Here is a 14,428-nt window from a genome sequence, read left to right on the forward strand (position 1 = left end):
CAGTCTCCATTCAATGTTCTTACAGCTTGTCAATGCTCAGCTGCTTTCAGTAATTGGCTTCAGCTACAAAGTTTGAAAAGAAACAGATAAACAAACAGTAATTTCTGATTTAGGGTAACTTTCAATGAAAGCTTCTCTGTTTGTGTCAGCAACAACATATATGTTGTCAAGATGTGATCTGGTATCTCTCATGTGAATGTGAAAACAGCACACCTGGCACTGTTAATTTGTTGCTGTTAACTGTTAGGAAAATGTTTCATTACATGTTATTGTGAGTTTATTTCATCATGTGCAAAGAAATTCTTGTACTCAGAAGTATTAGAATTGTAGCAAGTAAGATACCAAAATTTGGTTTTGCATTGTATTCAGTTATGTACTGAACTGAGAGAGACATTTAGTGACATAACATGTGATGAGAATTTTAAAACATATGTTTTTGCTGTACAGTATTTTTGTAATATATCACAAGGAAAACTTTTTCTTTATTTATTTCAATATTTTGGTTTAAGTAATCTGTAAGAAGCATATTTAAAAGATTTGCAGCTGTTTTGAAAGACAAAAATTTTTATTTATCCACTTTATTTAATAACTGGAAGAGCATTAATTTTCATTCTTGTTCTTGTCCTTCCTATTTCTTTTTGTCCTCAAAAGATGTTTTTGCAGAACATTGACATTTGTAGTACGAGATAAATATTAATTTTTAAGCAGTTGTTAATGAATGGATTATTCAAAATAAATTTTGTAATAACTCATGTTAATGCAATTACATTAATAGGCAATTCGTTAGAAATACATTTTGTAAAGTAGTGGTTAGTCGTACGCTAGGGCCACTTTTTCCCTTCTGATAGAATCCGTTGAATGATTTTGCGTAACAATTTACCAATAGTTATAGAGGTATGTGCATTATGTTATTGAAACCATCTCTGACAAGTGCTGTCATGTATTGGGCATTTATTTTAAATATTGCAGAATCCACAGTATATTTCAAATAATCATATAGTCATTTTTTATGAGATTTGGCCGTACCAAAGCCATTATCACAACATTAGTCTGGAACATGTACGCTTGTGATTTTATGCAACACAGAACAGCATTGTCATAGTACAGAAATGCAAGAGACTCCCCAAAAATCTTGAGGGTGGAGTAAGAGGATACAGCATCCTTGAGGAAGATGTGGGAGGCATTGTATGATAATGAAATTGAGCAGTGACATTTATTTTTGTATTAGTTTTTAACTTGAGCACAAGATACATTGCTCGAGCAGTGATGATTTCATATTCTGTTTAAAAGGATTTAATATACTGCAAAGGCTATATTATATATCAGATCTTCTGTTCTGTCTGTTTTTGTTATACAAGTGCTAGATACATATTTAACTATGCTGATAGTGTTGTAGCGGTTATATTATTAATGGCTATAATGAACTGATCTCCTCCTAAACACTCTCGTTTTGCCTGATATTGTTAATTTATAAAATAGAGTTTTGATCATTATCATTAAAGGACCTGTTATTGATGAGAACTAACATAGGTGCATGAGCATTTCACTTAATTCTATTTTCTGTTTTCTCACCCGTATTCTCGCTCATTTTGAAAAGACCAGAATAATTACACAGTCACAGCACACAAAAGGAAAGTCACACACAAATCAGTTTTGGGGCATTGGAAGCCACTAATAATTTAAGTATTAAGTGACAAACTAGAAAAATTGACTGAATAACTGGAAGTTTTGTACCAGTGCTTCATGTGTTAGAAATAATCCCTTCTCTTTGGCTTGCATTGCGTCCTTGAATAATTTATCTGGAGTACATTTCATGCACTTATCAGTTTTTGAATGTGTTTGGTTCTCACTCATTCTTGTCATCTCACTGCCTTGCTGACTGCTTTCAAATTGTCATTTGTTACACGGTCACTTGCCCTTCAACAGCAAATTCTTGAGCATTATTCTTCTCATATTTCATATTGTTTGTGTTTGATTTCTCAGATTAATTATTTTGTGGCTGTGGTTCACTTGTCTGTTATTTCTTACATTACTATTCACTTGTAGATTATAACTCCCATATCTCCCCAAAAAATTAATCAGGATGATTTGAACTTTAGCTTGGTTCTCAGTTAGTCTTACTGTCATAAGAATGTAATCCTGTTTATGTGATATCTATTGCTTTGAGAGTCTGATTTGTTTTACCTGTTTCGTCACTTCCTATTGCAGGCTTTCAGTGTGTTTGACTTTTTCATTTTAAGATATATGTTGTAACTTCTATGATGAAATGCCTTGTTATTGCATTTGTTAGTTACCTAATAACATTAGTATCTGTTACTGATTGAATACAAGTTATACCAGACACATCTGGCATTTAGTTTCAGTTTGTTTCATCTTTACTGAGTGTTGTTCCATTGCTAAAATTTTCTTTGGTATCTCACCTTCCCAATCTACTTCAAGGAAGATCCAGTTCATGTTAGAAGTAAAGTTAAGCACATAAAGTAATAACTGCACATGCTACATTGAAACATGTTAATATGACATTAACCTAGGTTTGAATTGTGGAAAAGCATGAAATTATTTATGTATTATTTATGATACAGAGAAAACACTTGACCATGTGTGCTCAATGTGGTATCTTCATTTCGTATGTTAATATAAATGAACAAGAAGAATAATTGCAATCTTTTTAGCATGCCCATCATATGTGGAAGAATTTGAAACTTTTTAATCTCTGCAGAGAGTTCCCATAATAGACTATGTGAACTGTAGAACATACCTTTTTTGCACAAGGGAGTTATGGTCATCTGCACTGTTATTTCACTTACTTTAAGAAAGTTAATATGTACCTGAATGGTAAAATATAGCTCTTATTAAATGTATCTTGTAAATGAATTGTACTATATTATAAAGCCCCTGTCCATATCATGATGTTATTACATTTGCTGCCAGAAATGAGAACTGCATGATACAGTGTGGGTATGCAAATTCTTATTACTGAAGCAAATTAGCATCTCATGTATTTTCAAATTTGATGTATTGCTTTATTTGATTTTTTTATTTTATTTTTATTTAATTTATTTTATTTTATTTTTTTTTTTTTGGGGGGTGGGGGGGGTGGGGGGGGGTATACAGTTTGGAGATATGTAAAGCTGCTTGGAAGTAATCTATAGACATATTTCACACAACGTTATTTCTAGACTGATCATTTATTTGATTCCTTTTCTTTGTGACTGACATATACAGCTTTTCCTCTTTTCCAACAATATCCATTAAATATCAAATGAGCGCCAAGCTTCATTATTGCCAGAGAAATTCAGTAGCTGCGGTGGAGTGTCATGAGTTTTTTTTTAAATGGGGGTTTGCATGATTTTCATTTAGACAGTATTTTTATTCTGAGATTGTTTATGTTAGCCTGCTGTGCTCCATTGTTCGTGTTTTGGAAATTCGTAAGTATGTACTTGTATTTATTCTTGTGAACCGAATGTTTTGGAAGCCTTTTTGTTAATAATTGGGTTCCAGGCGTCATAAAGGTTGAATTTCTGCAATTGGTCTCAATCTTTGATTATCCCTTAGTGTTGGTTGCACTTACATGTGAGAATTTGCATTTATGCATGTAGAAGCAAAGTTTATGAACCTTAGGTTCAGAAAAAGGTGGTCTGTGCTTTTTAATTTTGAGTACCTTCCTTTACAATATACAATCACTATTCCATGCTCATAAGCGTACAGAGAAAAAACAGTTTGCAAATAGTTCTGAAGGAATTGAGGAAAGAAAGAAAGAAAAGATAGGTGGATTGACAGACAGATAGATAGCTAGAGAGAAAGAAAGAAATGATAGACAGAAAGAAAGAAAGAAAGAAACAAACAAACAAACATCCGAACAAGGGGGTTAGGAATATTTATGAAGAGAAATGTGTTGCAAACACAAGATAATAAAATTTAAAGACTGTTGAGACTTTAATAATCAAAATGTGGAGTGATTCCATGGTTGGTAAAAGATTGTAGTCAATAATCTTTGGTGGTTTATTTCAAAAATAAAACTGTGTTCATGTGTGTGAATGATGCTCTTGCAGTGGAACTGCTACCCAGCATTTTAAAGAAAGTTTTCTTTCTAACAATGTATGTGGGTGAAATTTCATTTTAGGAATCTTCTTAACTTAGAAAACAGTTGTGAATCCTTTAGTAATAACTGTAGCAGTTAAAGTGCAAGACTGTCACGTTAATAAATACAATTTTAACTTTGAAATGAACTATGAAAGATTATTAAATAAACATGTGCTCTTTGCTCATTTGGGTTGTTGAAGTCTTAACAATCCTTTGGTTTAATTCCTTCCTATGTTAGTAAGACCATCTTTCTTCCTCTCCCTCTTGCTTTATTTATTCCTTCCTTGCTCCAGAATGACTTGAAAATGGATGTCTTCTCTATTTATTGTTCTTTCTTTTGCTTTTGAGCCATTGGAAAACTGTGTTTTAGCAGTCCTTAGCAGTACTCTGCCAAACTCACTGAATGACGGCAGAGGACTAACATTAACTCCCTAAATTGATAAATTCACATTTTCCTGATAATGGACACAAAGCAAACTAGTAGACTAGAATTTTCCAGATGCAGTTACAAATCTTTAGTTTTCAGTAACAGAGAAGTTATTGAAAGTTACACATTCTATGGTCCCCAAGTATACTTTGGACATAAAGATGAGAATATCAATGCCTAAATACCATTTTCAGACTTAAATCTTGAGGTAACTTATGTCCAGAAACAAATAGTATTTCAGTTCAATAATGCAACCATTTTGAAAAGTTGTAGCATATTACAGCTAGTTTTGTAAGCAACCTCTTGCTTGTCATTATATTTGTACATTGTTCCATATATTATTTAAAGCATCCCATTGTCAAAATATGCAGCAATCTTACCCTATATAACAATCTGTGTAATTCACAGAACATACAAATGTATGAACAATACAAGTTGCTTTGAAAAGAATTCATTGCAACTATTACCAGAACAGTTTTTGTGTCTTTTCTGTTTGTTTTATCAGTGTTAGGTCTAATATGCCCATCAGTGAATAGTAGAAACTTCTTTTGTGTGTATGTAAAATATATATGTATATGAATCCAAACCTGTAACTTAAGAGTAATTGTTATTGAAGTAGATTATGATTACACTATGAGTTTGCATAGCAGTTATGTTGTTAACTGTTGCTGTTTTCCATTGCATCTTACGGGCCATAAAGATGCACTTATTACAACATTTAGTGGGTTCAGAAGACCATTACTTTCCTTTGTGGCATTTTATTTCCACTAAACTATAGTTATGAGCTTTGTTGAACTTTTTGACTGTAAGTTGGTGGGGAAAAATTAAATCCCCCCCCCCCCCCCCCCCCCCCCCCTCTCTCTCTCTCTCTCTCTCTCTCTCTCTCTCTCTCTCTCTCTCTCTCTCTCTCTCTCTCAAATGGCCTTAAAAATGAAATCTCTTCTCTCTGTAACATTTTGCATCATAAAATAGATGCACAGATATTGATCAATATAGGCCTTGTAACTTTCTTAAAAGCATTTGTGTTTATAATTATTTCGTTTTACAGAATTTTGTCCTTGAAATATGGGAAAATTTACCTTATAGTAATTAAAGAAGAGCCATTTCACATATCTTTGCATTGTGTACTTCTTTCTGCAAGTGAAAAACTTGGTATAATTTATTACCTTAGACTTCATCATATTATTTTTAGTTTCAGGTTAAGGAAGTTGCTGTGATTTATCTCTAAAAGTAAATAAAATGTATTATATTGTATTTTCTCTGACAGATGGCGATAGCATTGCCATCAGATATAAATTGGTTGTGTTTGGTGCTAAGTACATGATTATTTCAAATAAAACAATTGCTTTCCAAAGGAAAAAAATAATGTTTGTTATTTTTTCTTTTAGAATAAGATGTATTTCATCCTCAGTGCCACAATAATTGCTTCTGTGTTTGAACCTCATTCCACCATGTAAAGGTCAGGGAAGTTGAAAGTGTGATCTTGCAGGCGGCGGAACTACTGCTCGTGGTGGTGCACGGGGAGGTTTAATAACACGAACGGGGGTTGCTGCTCGTGGAGCAGGCGTATTAAGTGCTGGAGGACAACCAGGCGTCATGAGACAAGATAAAACATATAACCGATATAATCCCATTGGTATGGGTGGAGGATACAGTTTGTACAACTGGAATTAACAGTCACAGTTAGTAAAAAAAATTTTATTTTTATTTTTTTTCTGTTAGTTTCTTTGTATTGATTCTTGGAAAAAAATTATACTAAATTCGCAATTCAGTAATATTCCATTTACAGACGAGTAGTGTTGTGTGCAAAATGTCAAATTGTTCCTTGAAACTTTATTTTTTATTTTTTGCATTATGGCTGTTGCATTTTTTATTTTCGAAGGGAGAATATAGACGCATGTTTAGATACGAAAGCTGTTGTGAAACTTCATCAGTGTTCCTTGCAATGCATTACTTACCATAAATAATAAATACACTTTAAAACACTATAAATCCATAGTTGTTCCCTCTTGAAGGCATTTTATGCTATTATCACTGAAAATTCAAACTCAGGAATATTGTTTTTGTCCCCTTGTTTTGCTCTGTCATTTGAAAATATGCTGATCAGGGATGATTAGCATTATTAAATCTTCCTTCAAAAATTTTTCTTCGTAATATTACAGCTGCTGCCCCAGTCTGCCATTGTGATGTTTATGGCAGCAGCAGGTACTGAATGTTAGTATGTGATTTCAAATGTTCCTCATTACGCATAAATAACGAAAAGCAAAAGGGAGAAGATAACAGGAAGGTTGTGAAGAGAGCCAAATTTAGAGAGTATGAGTGGTTGACTTGGCATTTTGTGAGATTAAAGTGAGGGGAAACAAAATTAACAGTGGATTACAGTAGATTTAAAAAAAAATAACAAAACCAATCTAATTTTTGTTTTCTTGGTCCTATATTATTAAAAAAACACACATTCGTTTTCAGGTTATTGTATCAGGTAGATTAATGTTTGATAAACCATTTGAAACAAGTCATGGGTCTGATTGATTTATTATTTTTTAAAGCTAACTTTATGTCCAAACTCTTGCTGTTCAGCAGTGGTCCTGAATTAATTGCAGTTTAAATAGTGAGGTTTTCAAAAGAGAGGTTATGATAGGTTTGATGAAAGTGGAGGTTATGGAAAGGAGAAAAAGAACTGAATTATAGTCTTACCTATAAAGGAACAGCAGTAAGATCAAAAATGTAACTTCAGTTGTGAACTTTATCTAAGTGTGGGAGAGGTATCAGAAAATGTTGTAGGCATGGAACATTAAGATTGGAGAGAAAAAGTCTTTGCGTGCAAAGTGCCGTTACTGTGACACTCACAGGGGAATTATTGGTTCTGTGCTGAACCATTTAATCTTGTGTTCTCGATTATGATTCGGTCAGAATCGCCATTCAGTGAGGAGTTGATCCTTCAGTCTGCCAAATAGTCCATTATTAACTACTTTTTTTCAATTTTTTCTTGTTATATGTCTATTTAATCATTGTACACTCTTATGCCACAATTCTTACTCATTTGTTCTCCAAGGATTATACTACCATTATGTGGGTGTTTTCATCTCTTATTTTCAGTGCTTTCTAAACAAAATATTTTGCTTAAAGCTAGTCAGTGTTGTGGACCCTCCATACAACTGGATTCCTTCTGTTGGCCTTGTAATGTGGCCCGTAACAGTGGCTAATATTTTGGTCCTTATCTTGCATGCATCTCATACATCATTAAATTTGTTGTAGGAGCTCTATTTGTTACTAACATTATGACAGTTAATAAGATCCCCAATTTTTGCAACCACACCCAAACAGTGATTCACAGTGTGAAAATGCCATATTAATTTTCATGAAAAACATTATTGTCTCTCTGTAATTTAAGCAGCTCAGTGCCTAAAGTTTTATAAATTGTTCACACCTACAGATCTGAATTATTAACATTACCTAAATTACAGCAGGAATAACAAGGACACTTCTTTTATAGCCAGTCTGTTTTACTGTAACTTATTTTTGTTATTTGTGTTTAAGGCATTCGTTCACTGGTAGTTTATATATAACCCTTACTTACTTTTCTGTTATATTTTTTACAAATTACAGACAGATAAATTTCAGTTGAGCTCCTATGCATCCACCCTCACATCTTCTCTATCTTTTTGTGATGTCTTTGGTAATCACTACCCTGTGAGCCATAGCTAGCCAGAAGATATTGAAGAAATGTTGCAAAAAACTAATGTTAGGTTAAACCTTTGAGCTTGATGTTATTAATAAGAATGTTATATTTATTTTGCCTTATTTTGTTTTTTCATTTTTTAGATCCTGGTGGAACATTATGCCCTTTAATTCTACTTGCCTGAGGAAACAGTGAGAAAATTAGACTGAGGTTTATAGACACTTCTGGGCTTGACAAAATCCACAAGCCAGATTAATATCTGGGAAATGACTGTTGCATTTCAGTGCATTATGATGCAGTAGGAGCAGGTTGGAATTAATCGGTTAAAATTTATCAGCGAATTGAAGGTGTGAAAAACATTGATGGTGGATGTTGTACACAAATTTTCCTCAGTTAAATACTAAATAACAATATTTTTCTTCATTGTTCATTTGCAAACTGCCACACCACTACAGTTATTGAAAAATGTGTTTTTCATCTTTTTGTTTGAGGTTCTATTGTAGACATCCAAAAAAAGTTTGGGTATGTGGATGTTTGTTTCTAACTGTGCATTTACATGAACTTTCATATAGAACATTGATGTCCCAGGAAAGTCTACCATTGAAAATTAAACATAGTTTAACAGTTGAGAATGTTGAAATGACGATGCAACTGGTGGACATCCAGTTAATGTGTTTTTACTGTGTGACTAATTGCAGTAAGCAACCTTCTCGAGTCTAGTCATCACGCTGGTGGATAAAAGTTGTGTAGTACTGAAATACTGCTCAAAAGTGCAGCCGCTTCTAAAAAAAAGATCTGGATATTGCATCTTTTATATCAGAGGTCAGAAAATTTTAATTATGTGGGTATGTGTAGGCAGAGTCCCTGCAGCTGCTGCTTGCCTCAGCATGCAGCTGAGCAGAATAATCCTAAGTGATATTTTGCTGTGTTACATATCCTAAGTGATAACTTAAGTTTTCTTTCTTCAAATTCTTAAAAGCACAAATAAGCTATCTTTCTGTGTGGTTGTTATAGAATAAAGGAAAATAGTTTGCAAAATTTATTGTTGTGTGTGTATGTGCCACTTGTCACATGTACTGATCCGAGACTTCACTTGGACTTGGAGTACAGAAGACTTTCAGTATTAATATTTCACTCATTAGTTACCTCACTGTAAATCGTTGTAGGCATCAGTTTCATTTTAGTGTACTTAAATGTTCTGGTTTATCAAATAAAATATATGATATTGTGCATTCTAAATACTAAATGTATGGAAATGAGCAGGGACATTACTAAGTGAAATAAAAGAATGAAGTGACTTGTATGTCTTGTCTATTATAATAGGGAACTAAACAATATCTCATTTATTCAGTTATTTTAGTATTAAGTGGCACAGTTCGGTATTGCACAAAATTGACACTCTCATTGAAGAACTTTTGGAATTAGACAGATAATGTCTCTTGTTGCATATCATTGAGAATTATTTAATGTGAAACAGTTGCATGGATTCTATACAACAGTAATTACTATTTCATAAATGATTCGCCACCTCATTGATTAAAAGTTAATTTGTTTTGTTTTGTGCTGTGTTTAAAATCGGATCAGTTACTGTGCATCATATGAATATACCTCATTAATTTGTTGTGCATTTGTTTTGATTGTTGCACGTCCCAATGATTTGTTTTTATATACCATTGATTAAAAGACTGTCAGTATTGGTTCATCTAATAAGTCAGAAAGAAGGTAGAATAAAAATTATTCATTTATTGAGACCATTAATTTGCATTTTATAATAAGTTTTTACCTTTTTAAGTCCTCAAGTCTGTAGTTTTTTATGATAATTTGGGCAGAGGAACATCCATACATCACCAAATTGTCTGGGATGCAGTATATGAAATTTCAGTAAGCAAATGAAATTTAATGGTGATGTGGTTGCAATGTATTAGTTGAGTCTTGTTTCGTGATTTGTGTTTTTTACTGGGGGAAGGAGAGCTGTTATTGAGTATGAGAGAAGTATGGAAGAGCATAATATCAAAATTTTAATACATTTCTCTGATATAAATGATTGGTAAATGAATAAATATTAAAAACATAAAAATTAAACAAAGTCAAAATAAATAATTCTGATGAAGTAGTTCGAAAATATCTTGAAGAGTGACAGTCAGCTGTAAGTAAAATCAAATATCAAGAACAGTAGAAAAATGGAAGCTTAGGTAAGGGTATAAGAGGCACAAGCTGGGCAAAACACTGGTCAGCATCATTCTCATTCTATACTGAGAACTCACGTCATATCCATACTTTAAGTTAACCTCGTTCAGTGACAAATGTTTTGTGGTCTGGACTCATAGTGAAGCAAAATTTTTTCTTCTCTCTCTCTCTCCCTCTCTCTCACCCTCCCCCCCTTTTCCCTCGATGTTAGTCTTCAGCCTGAAAACTGGTTTACTGCAATCTACAATTGCTTGGAACCTGCTTGTTGTAGTTTTATTTGTAAATAATTATTTTGTGCCTATTGAAATCCAGCAGCATACAATTGTCACCACATTAGCAGACACCTGCTTTGCCACTCATTTGAAACCTACTCATCAGATTAAGTTTCAACCACAATGCACCCTCATTACAAAATGACCCACATTCCACTTTATTCAGTACTTTGAAAAGTTGCCATTATCTACCATAAGGAATTCGTATACCAACAAGTTTTAAATTAGTGCATACGCTTGAGTATTACAATTTTTTTTACATGAATCAACATTTAAAAATTTAGTACAACCACCATTTTTAGAACAGTGTAGCTGTACATGCGCCACAGAGTGCAGTGAAAAATTTAGATATGCATCATTGTTCGAAACTATGTGAAACCTTTCTTAACACCTCCGCCCATTTTCCTAACCTCTCATTGTCTGCTTTATCACTCCACATAGCCTTCATCCTATCCTGATGTCCTTATTACTATGTGTTTCCTGACATATTTTGTTTTTGTAAAACTTTCTGTTCATTACTCCCTCACCATATGCATTTCTCGACCATGTGGATTTACACGTGAGCAATTCTAGTTCCAGTGCACTGCATCTCCTTCCAGCCTTTGTGCCATATCACCCTTGAGACATCTACTACCTGTGTTCTACCTTTGCCTACAGGCAATTAGTCATACATTAGTTAAAATTATTGTACGTGTTAAAAATCCGTGATAACACTTTTGGAGAAAGTTGTCTGGAACTGTTGGACATGTAACTTCTCACTGAGAAGAAAAAAGGCTGTACCGCTGAGATTAGGCTGACAAATTATTATGTTACAATATTAGAGAAGGGAAGTTGCTGCTCACCATATAGTGGAGATGCTGAGTCGTGATAGGCACAAGAAAAAAGATTCACAGAAGTAAAGCTTTTGGCCATTAAGGCCTCTGTCAACAGTAGACACACACACACACACACACACACACACACACACACACACACACACACACACAAACACAAACACAACTCGCACACACGTCTGCAGTCTCAGGCAACTGAACCACACTGCAAGCAACAGCACCAGTGCATGGTGGGAGTGGCAACTGGGTGTGGGGGTAAGGAGGAGGCTGGGGTGGGGAGGGGGAGGGATAGTATGGTGGGGGTGGCAGGCAGTGAAGTGAAGTGCTGCAGTTTAGACGGAGGGCAGGAGAGAAAAGGGGGGGGGGGGGGAGGCAAGTAGCAGAAAGAAAGAGAAATAAAAAGAAATTAAAAGACTGGGCGTGGCGATGAAATGACAACTGTGTAGTGCTGGAATGAGAATAGGGAGGGGGCTGGATGGATGAGGCCAGGAGGGTTACAGGACGTAGGATATATTGCAGGGAATGTTCCCACCTGCGCAGTTCAGAAAAGCTGGTGTTGGTAGGAAGGATCCATATGACACAGGCTGTAAAGCAGTCATTGAAATGAGGGATATCATGTTTGGCAGCGTGTTCAGCAACTGGGTGGTCCACTTGTTTCTTGGCCACAGTTTGTCAGTGGCCATTCATGTGCACAGCCAGCTTGTTGCTTGTCATACGTACATAGAATGCAGCACATTGATTGCAGCATACCTTGTAAATCACACGACTAGTTTCACAGGTAGCTCTGCCTTTGATGGGATAGATGATTTTAGTGACCGGACTGTAGTAGGTGGTGACAGGAGGATTTATGGGACAGGTATTGCATCTAGGTCTATTGCAGTGGTGTGAGCCATGAGGTAAGGGATTGGGAGCAAGGGTTGTGTAAGGATGGACGAGTAAATTGTGTAGGTTTGGTGGACAGTGGAATAGCACTGTAGGAGGGGTGCGAAGGATAGTGGGCAGGACATTTCTCATTTCAGGGCATGACGAGAGGTAATCGAAACCCTGGCGGAGAGTGTAATTCAGTTGCTCTAGTCCTGGATGGTACTGAGTTACGAGGGGAATGCTCTTCTGTGGGCAGTGTGTGGGACTTCGGGAGGTGGTGGGAGACTGGAAAGATAAGGCATGGCAGATTTGTTTTTGTACAAGGTTGAGAGGATAATTAAGGTCAGTGAAGGCTTCAGTGAGACCCTCGGTATATTCTGAGAGGGACTGCTTGTCACTGCAGATGTGATGACTACAGGTGACTAGGCTGTAAAGAACGGACTACTTGGTATGGAATGGGTGGCAGCTGTCGAAGTGGAGGTATACCAAGAAGTCCCTTCTGTACCTCTCCATGTAATCACATGACAGTGTTTGTCCCATTAACAGTGTAACATGTTAGTGTCCAAAGATATGTCTGGAGGAATACAGGGAGTGAGATCAAATCCATTTTACTCTCTGAGGAATCATGATTTAGTTCCAGACTTGAGATGTCATCCAAAATAGTTCTTTAATATCTTGGATGTAAGCTACATTCTCTGCTGCTGTGAACTGGTGTCATTGTTGTTTCTTCCCATTTCAGGATCAGTGCTTACTTCCCAAACACAAATTGTATTGAATGTGTGTGATATTCAGTTGTAAGATGTGTTGTACCACAACTTTTTCAGAGGTGAAGTTCGTTGATCTTGAAGGATGGATAAGTGTCACACACTCGTTAATAAACTCAATGAATGTATTGCACACAGTTGCAAAGCATTGTTGCAAGTGACCATGTTGGAGCTTAATAAACTACAACCTAGTCCACTAACATGGAAATTGTCCTCTTTATGTCTTAAGTCATTTCACTACATCGACCATTTTTAGTGGATCCTGTGAAGAATAGTTTTTGGGATGAGGAAAGAAGTCAAGGCTGTATATTTTATTTAAGTGCCATTTAATGAAATGAACAATTGAAGTATTATAATGCTAACATTGATTATATTATCATATTGTACCATGGCAAGAACAGTGACAAAAACTCAAAAATGCAATACATGAGGATACGGCTACGAGAGCAGGAATAAATGCCTGTATTACTGTTTTATAGGACACAGTGTAATTTACTGCATAAAATACCTACTTAAAATTAAAACAAAGCTTTTATTATTGCAATATAAGTGATACAGAATTCTTTAAGTCAGTTTTTCATAGATATTGCCGTTTTGAATTGTGTCAATGTTGTTGTAGGGGCGCTATATTACCCAACATGGGAATTTGAGTTTCGGTGAAGAAACGTTCAGTGGAGTTGGTGTTTGTCTGCGAAAAGTTCTTTAATATAGTCTTAAACACGACTATGTTACCAACGACATTTAATGTTTTGTTAGATTGTTGAAAACGTGTATTTATCTATCTGATACCTTTATGCACCAATGAAGCCTTTATTAAGGTTGTGTTTGACCTTAGAAACATATTTGTGCTTTCCCTATCTATTGGGAAAACAGAAATTTTGCTGCTGAGAAAGGACATTAATGAATATGTATATTATGAAACAGTTATTGATATACCAAGTTTTCTCTGCTGGATGTTCTAGAAGCAACATTTTATGTAATGTGTGTAACACGCTTGTTTGTTCTGAGAATATTTTTCCTGTAAGGTGAGCTTTAAAAAAGTTAAATGAAAATATGCAGAATAAACCCATTTCTCCAATTGTTAAATCACCTGTAGTAGTAATCGTGCATACTGAAAATGTAGGTGAACTGAGGTGCTTCATTAAATCTAGATCATGGATTTTCCAATTAAGATTGTGATCAGTGCCTAGTCCCAAAAGCTTAACACTATCTACCTCTGGTATTTTATTGTAATAGTAGACTAGTTTTATACCTTGCGGAGTTTTATGAGAATTTCTGAATTGTGTGTACTGAGTCTTATCAAAATTTTATGATTGGCT

General features: G+C 35.0%; 1 protein-coding gene across 4 annotated transcripts in view; it reads left to right on the forward strand.

Annotated features, from left to right (window-relative positions):
* LOC124625801 (protein sex-lethal-like) overlaps positions 1-9,940 on the forward strand; it is a 96,854-nt gene extending 86,914 nt beyond the window's left edge. For 3 of the 4 annotated variants that reach the window (XM_047149261.1, XM_047149263.1, XM_047149264.1), the window contains exons 6-7: positions 6,000-6,192; positions 8,333-9,940. In XM_047149261.1, the coding sequence (XP_047005217.1) occupies positions 6,000-6,184 (185 nt within the window). In that variant the 3' untranslated portion in view covers positions 6,185-6,192; positions 8,333-9,940. The remainder of the gene's footprint in view (positions 1-5,999; positions 6,193-8,332) is intronic. The other variant, XM_047149265.1, reaches the window with a different exon arrangement.
* Positions 9,941-14,428: the final 4,488 nt, after the last annotated feature.

This window comes from Schistocerca americana, chromosome 8 (assembly GCF_021461395.2).
Source record: "Schistocerca americana isolate TAMUIC-IGC-003095 chromosome 8, iqSchAmer2.1, whole genome shotgun sequence".
NCBI lineage: Eukaryota > Metazoa > Arthropoda > Insecta > Orthoptera > Acrididae > Schistocerca > Schistocerca americana.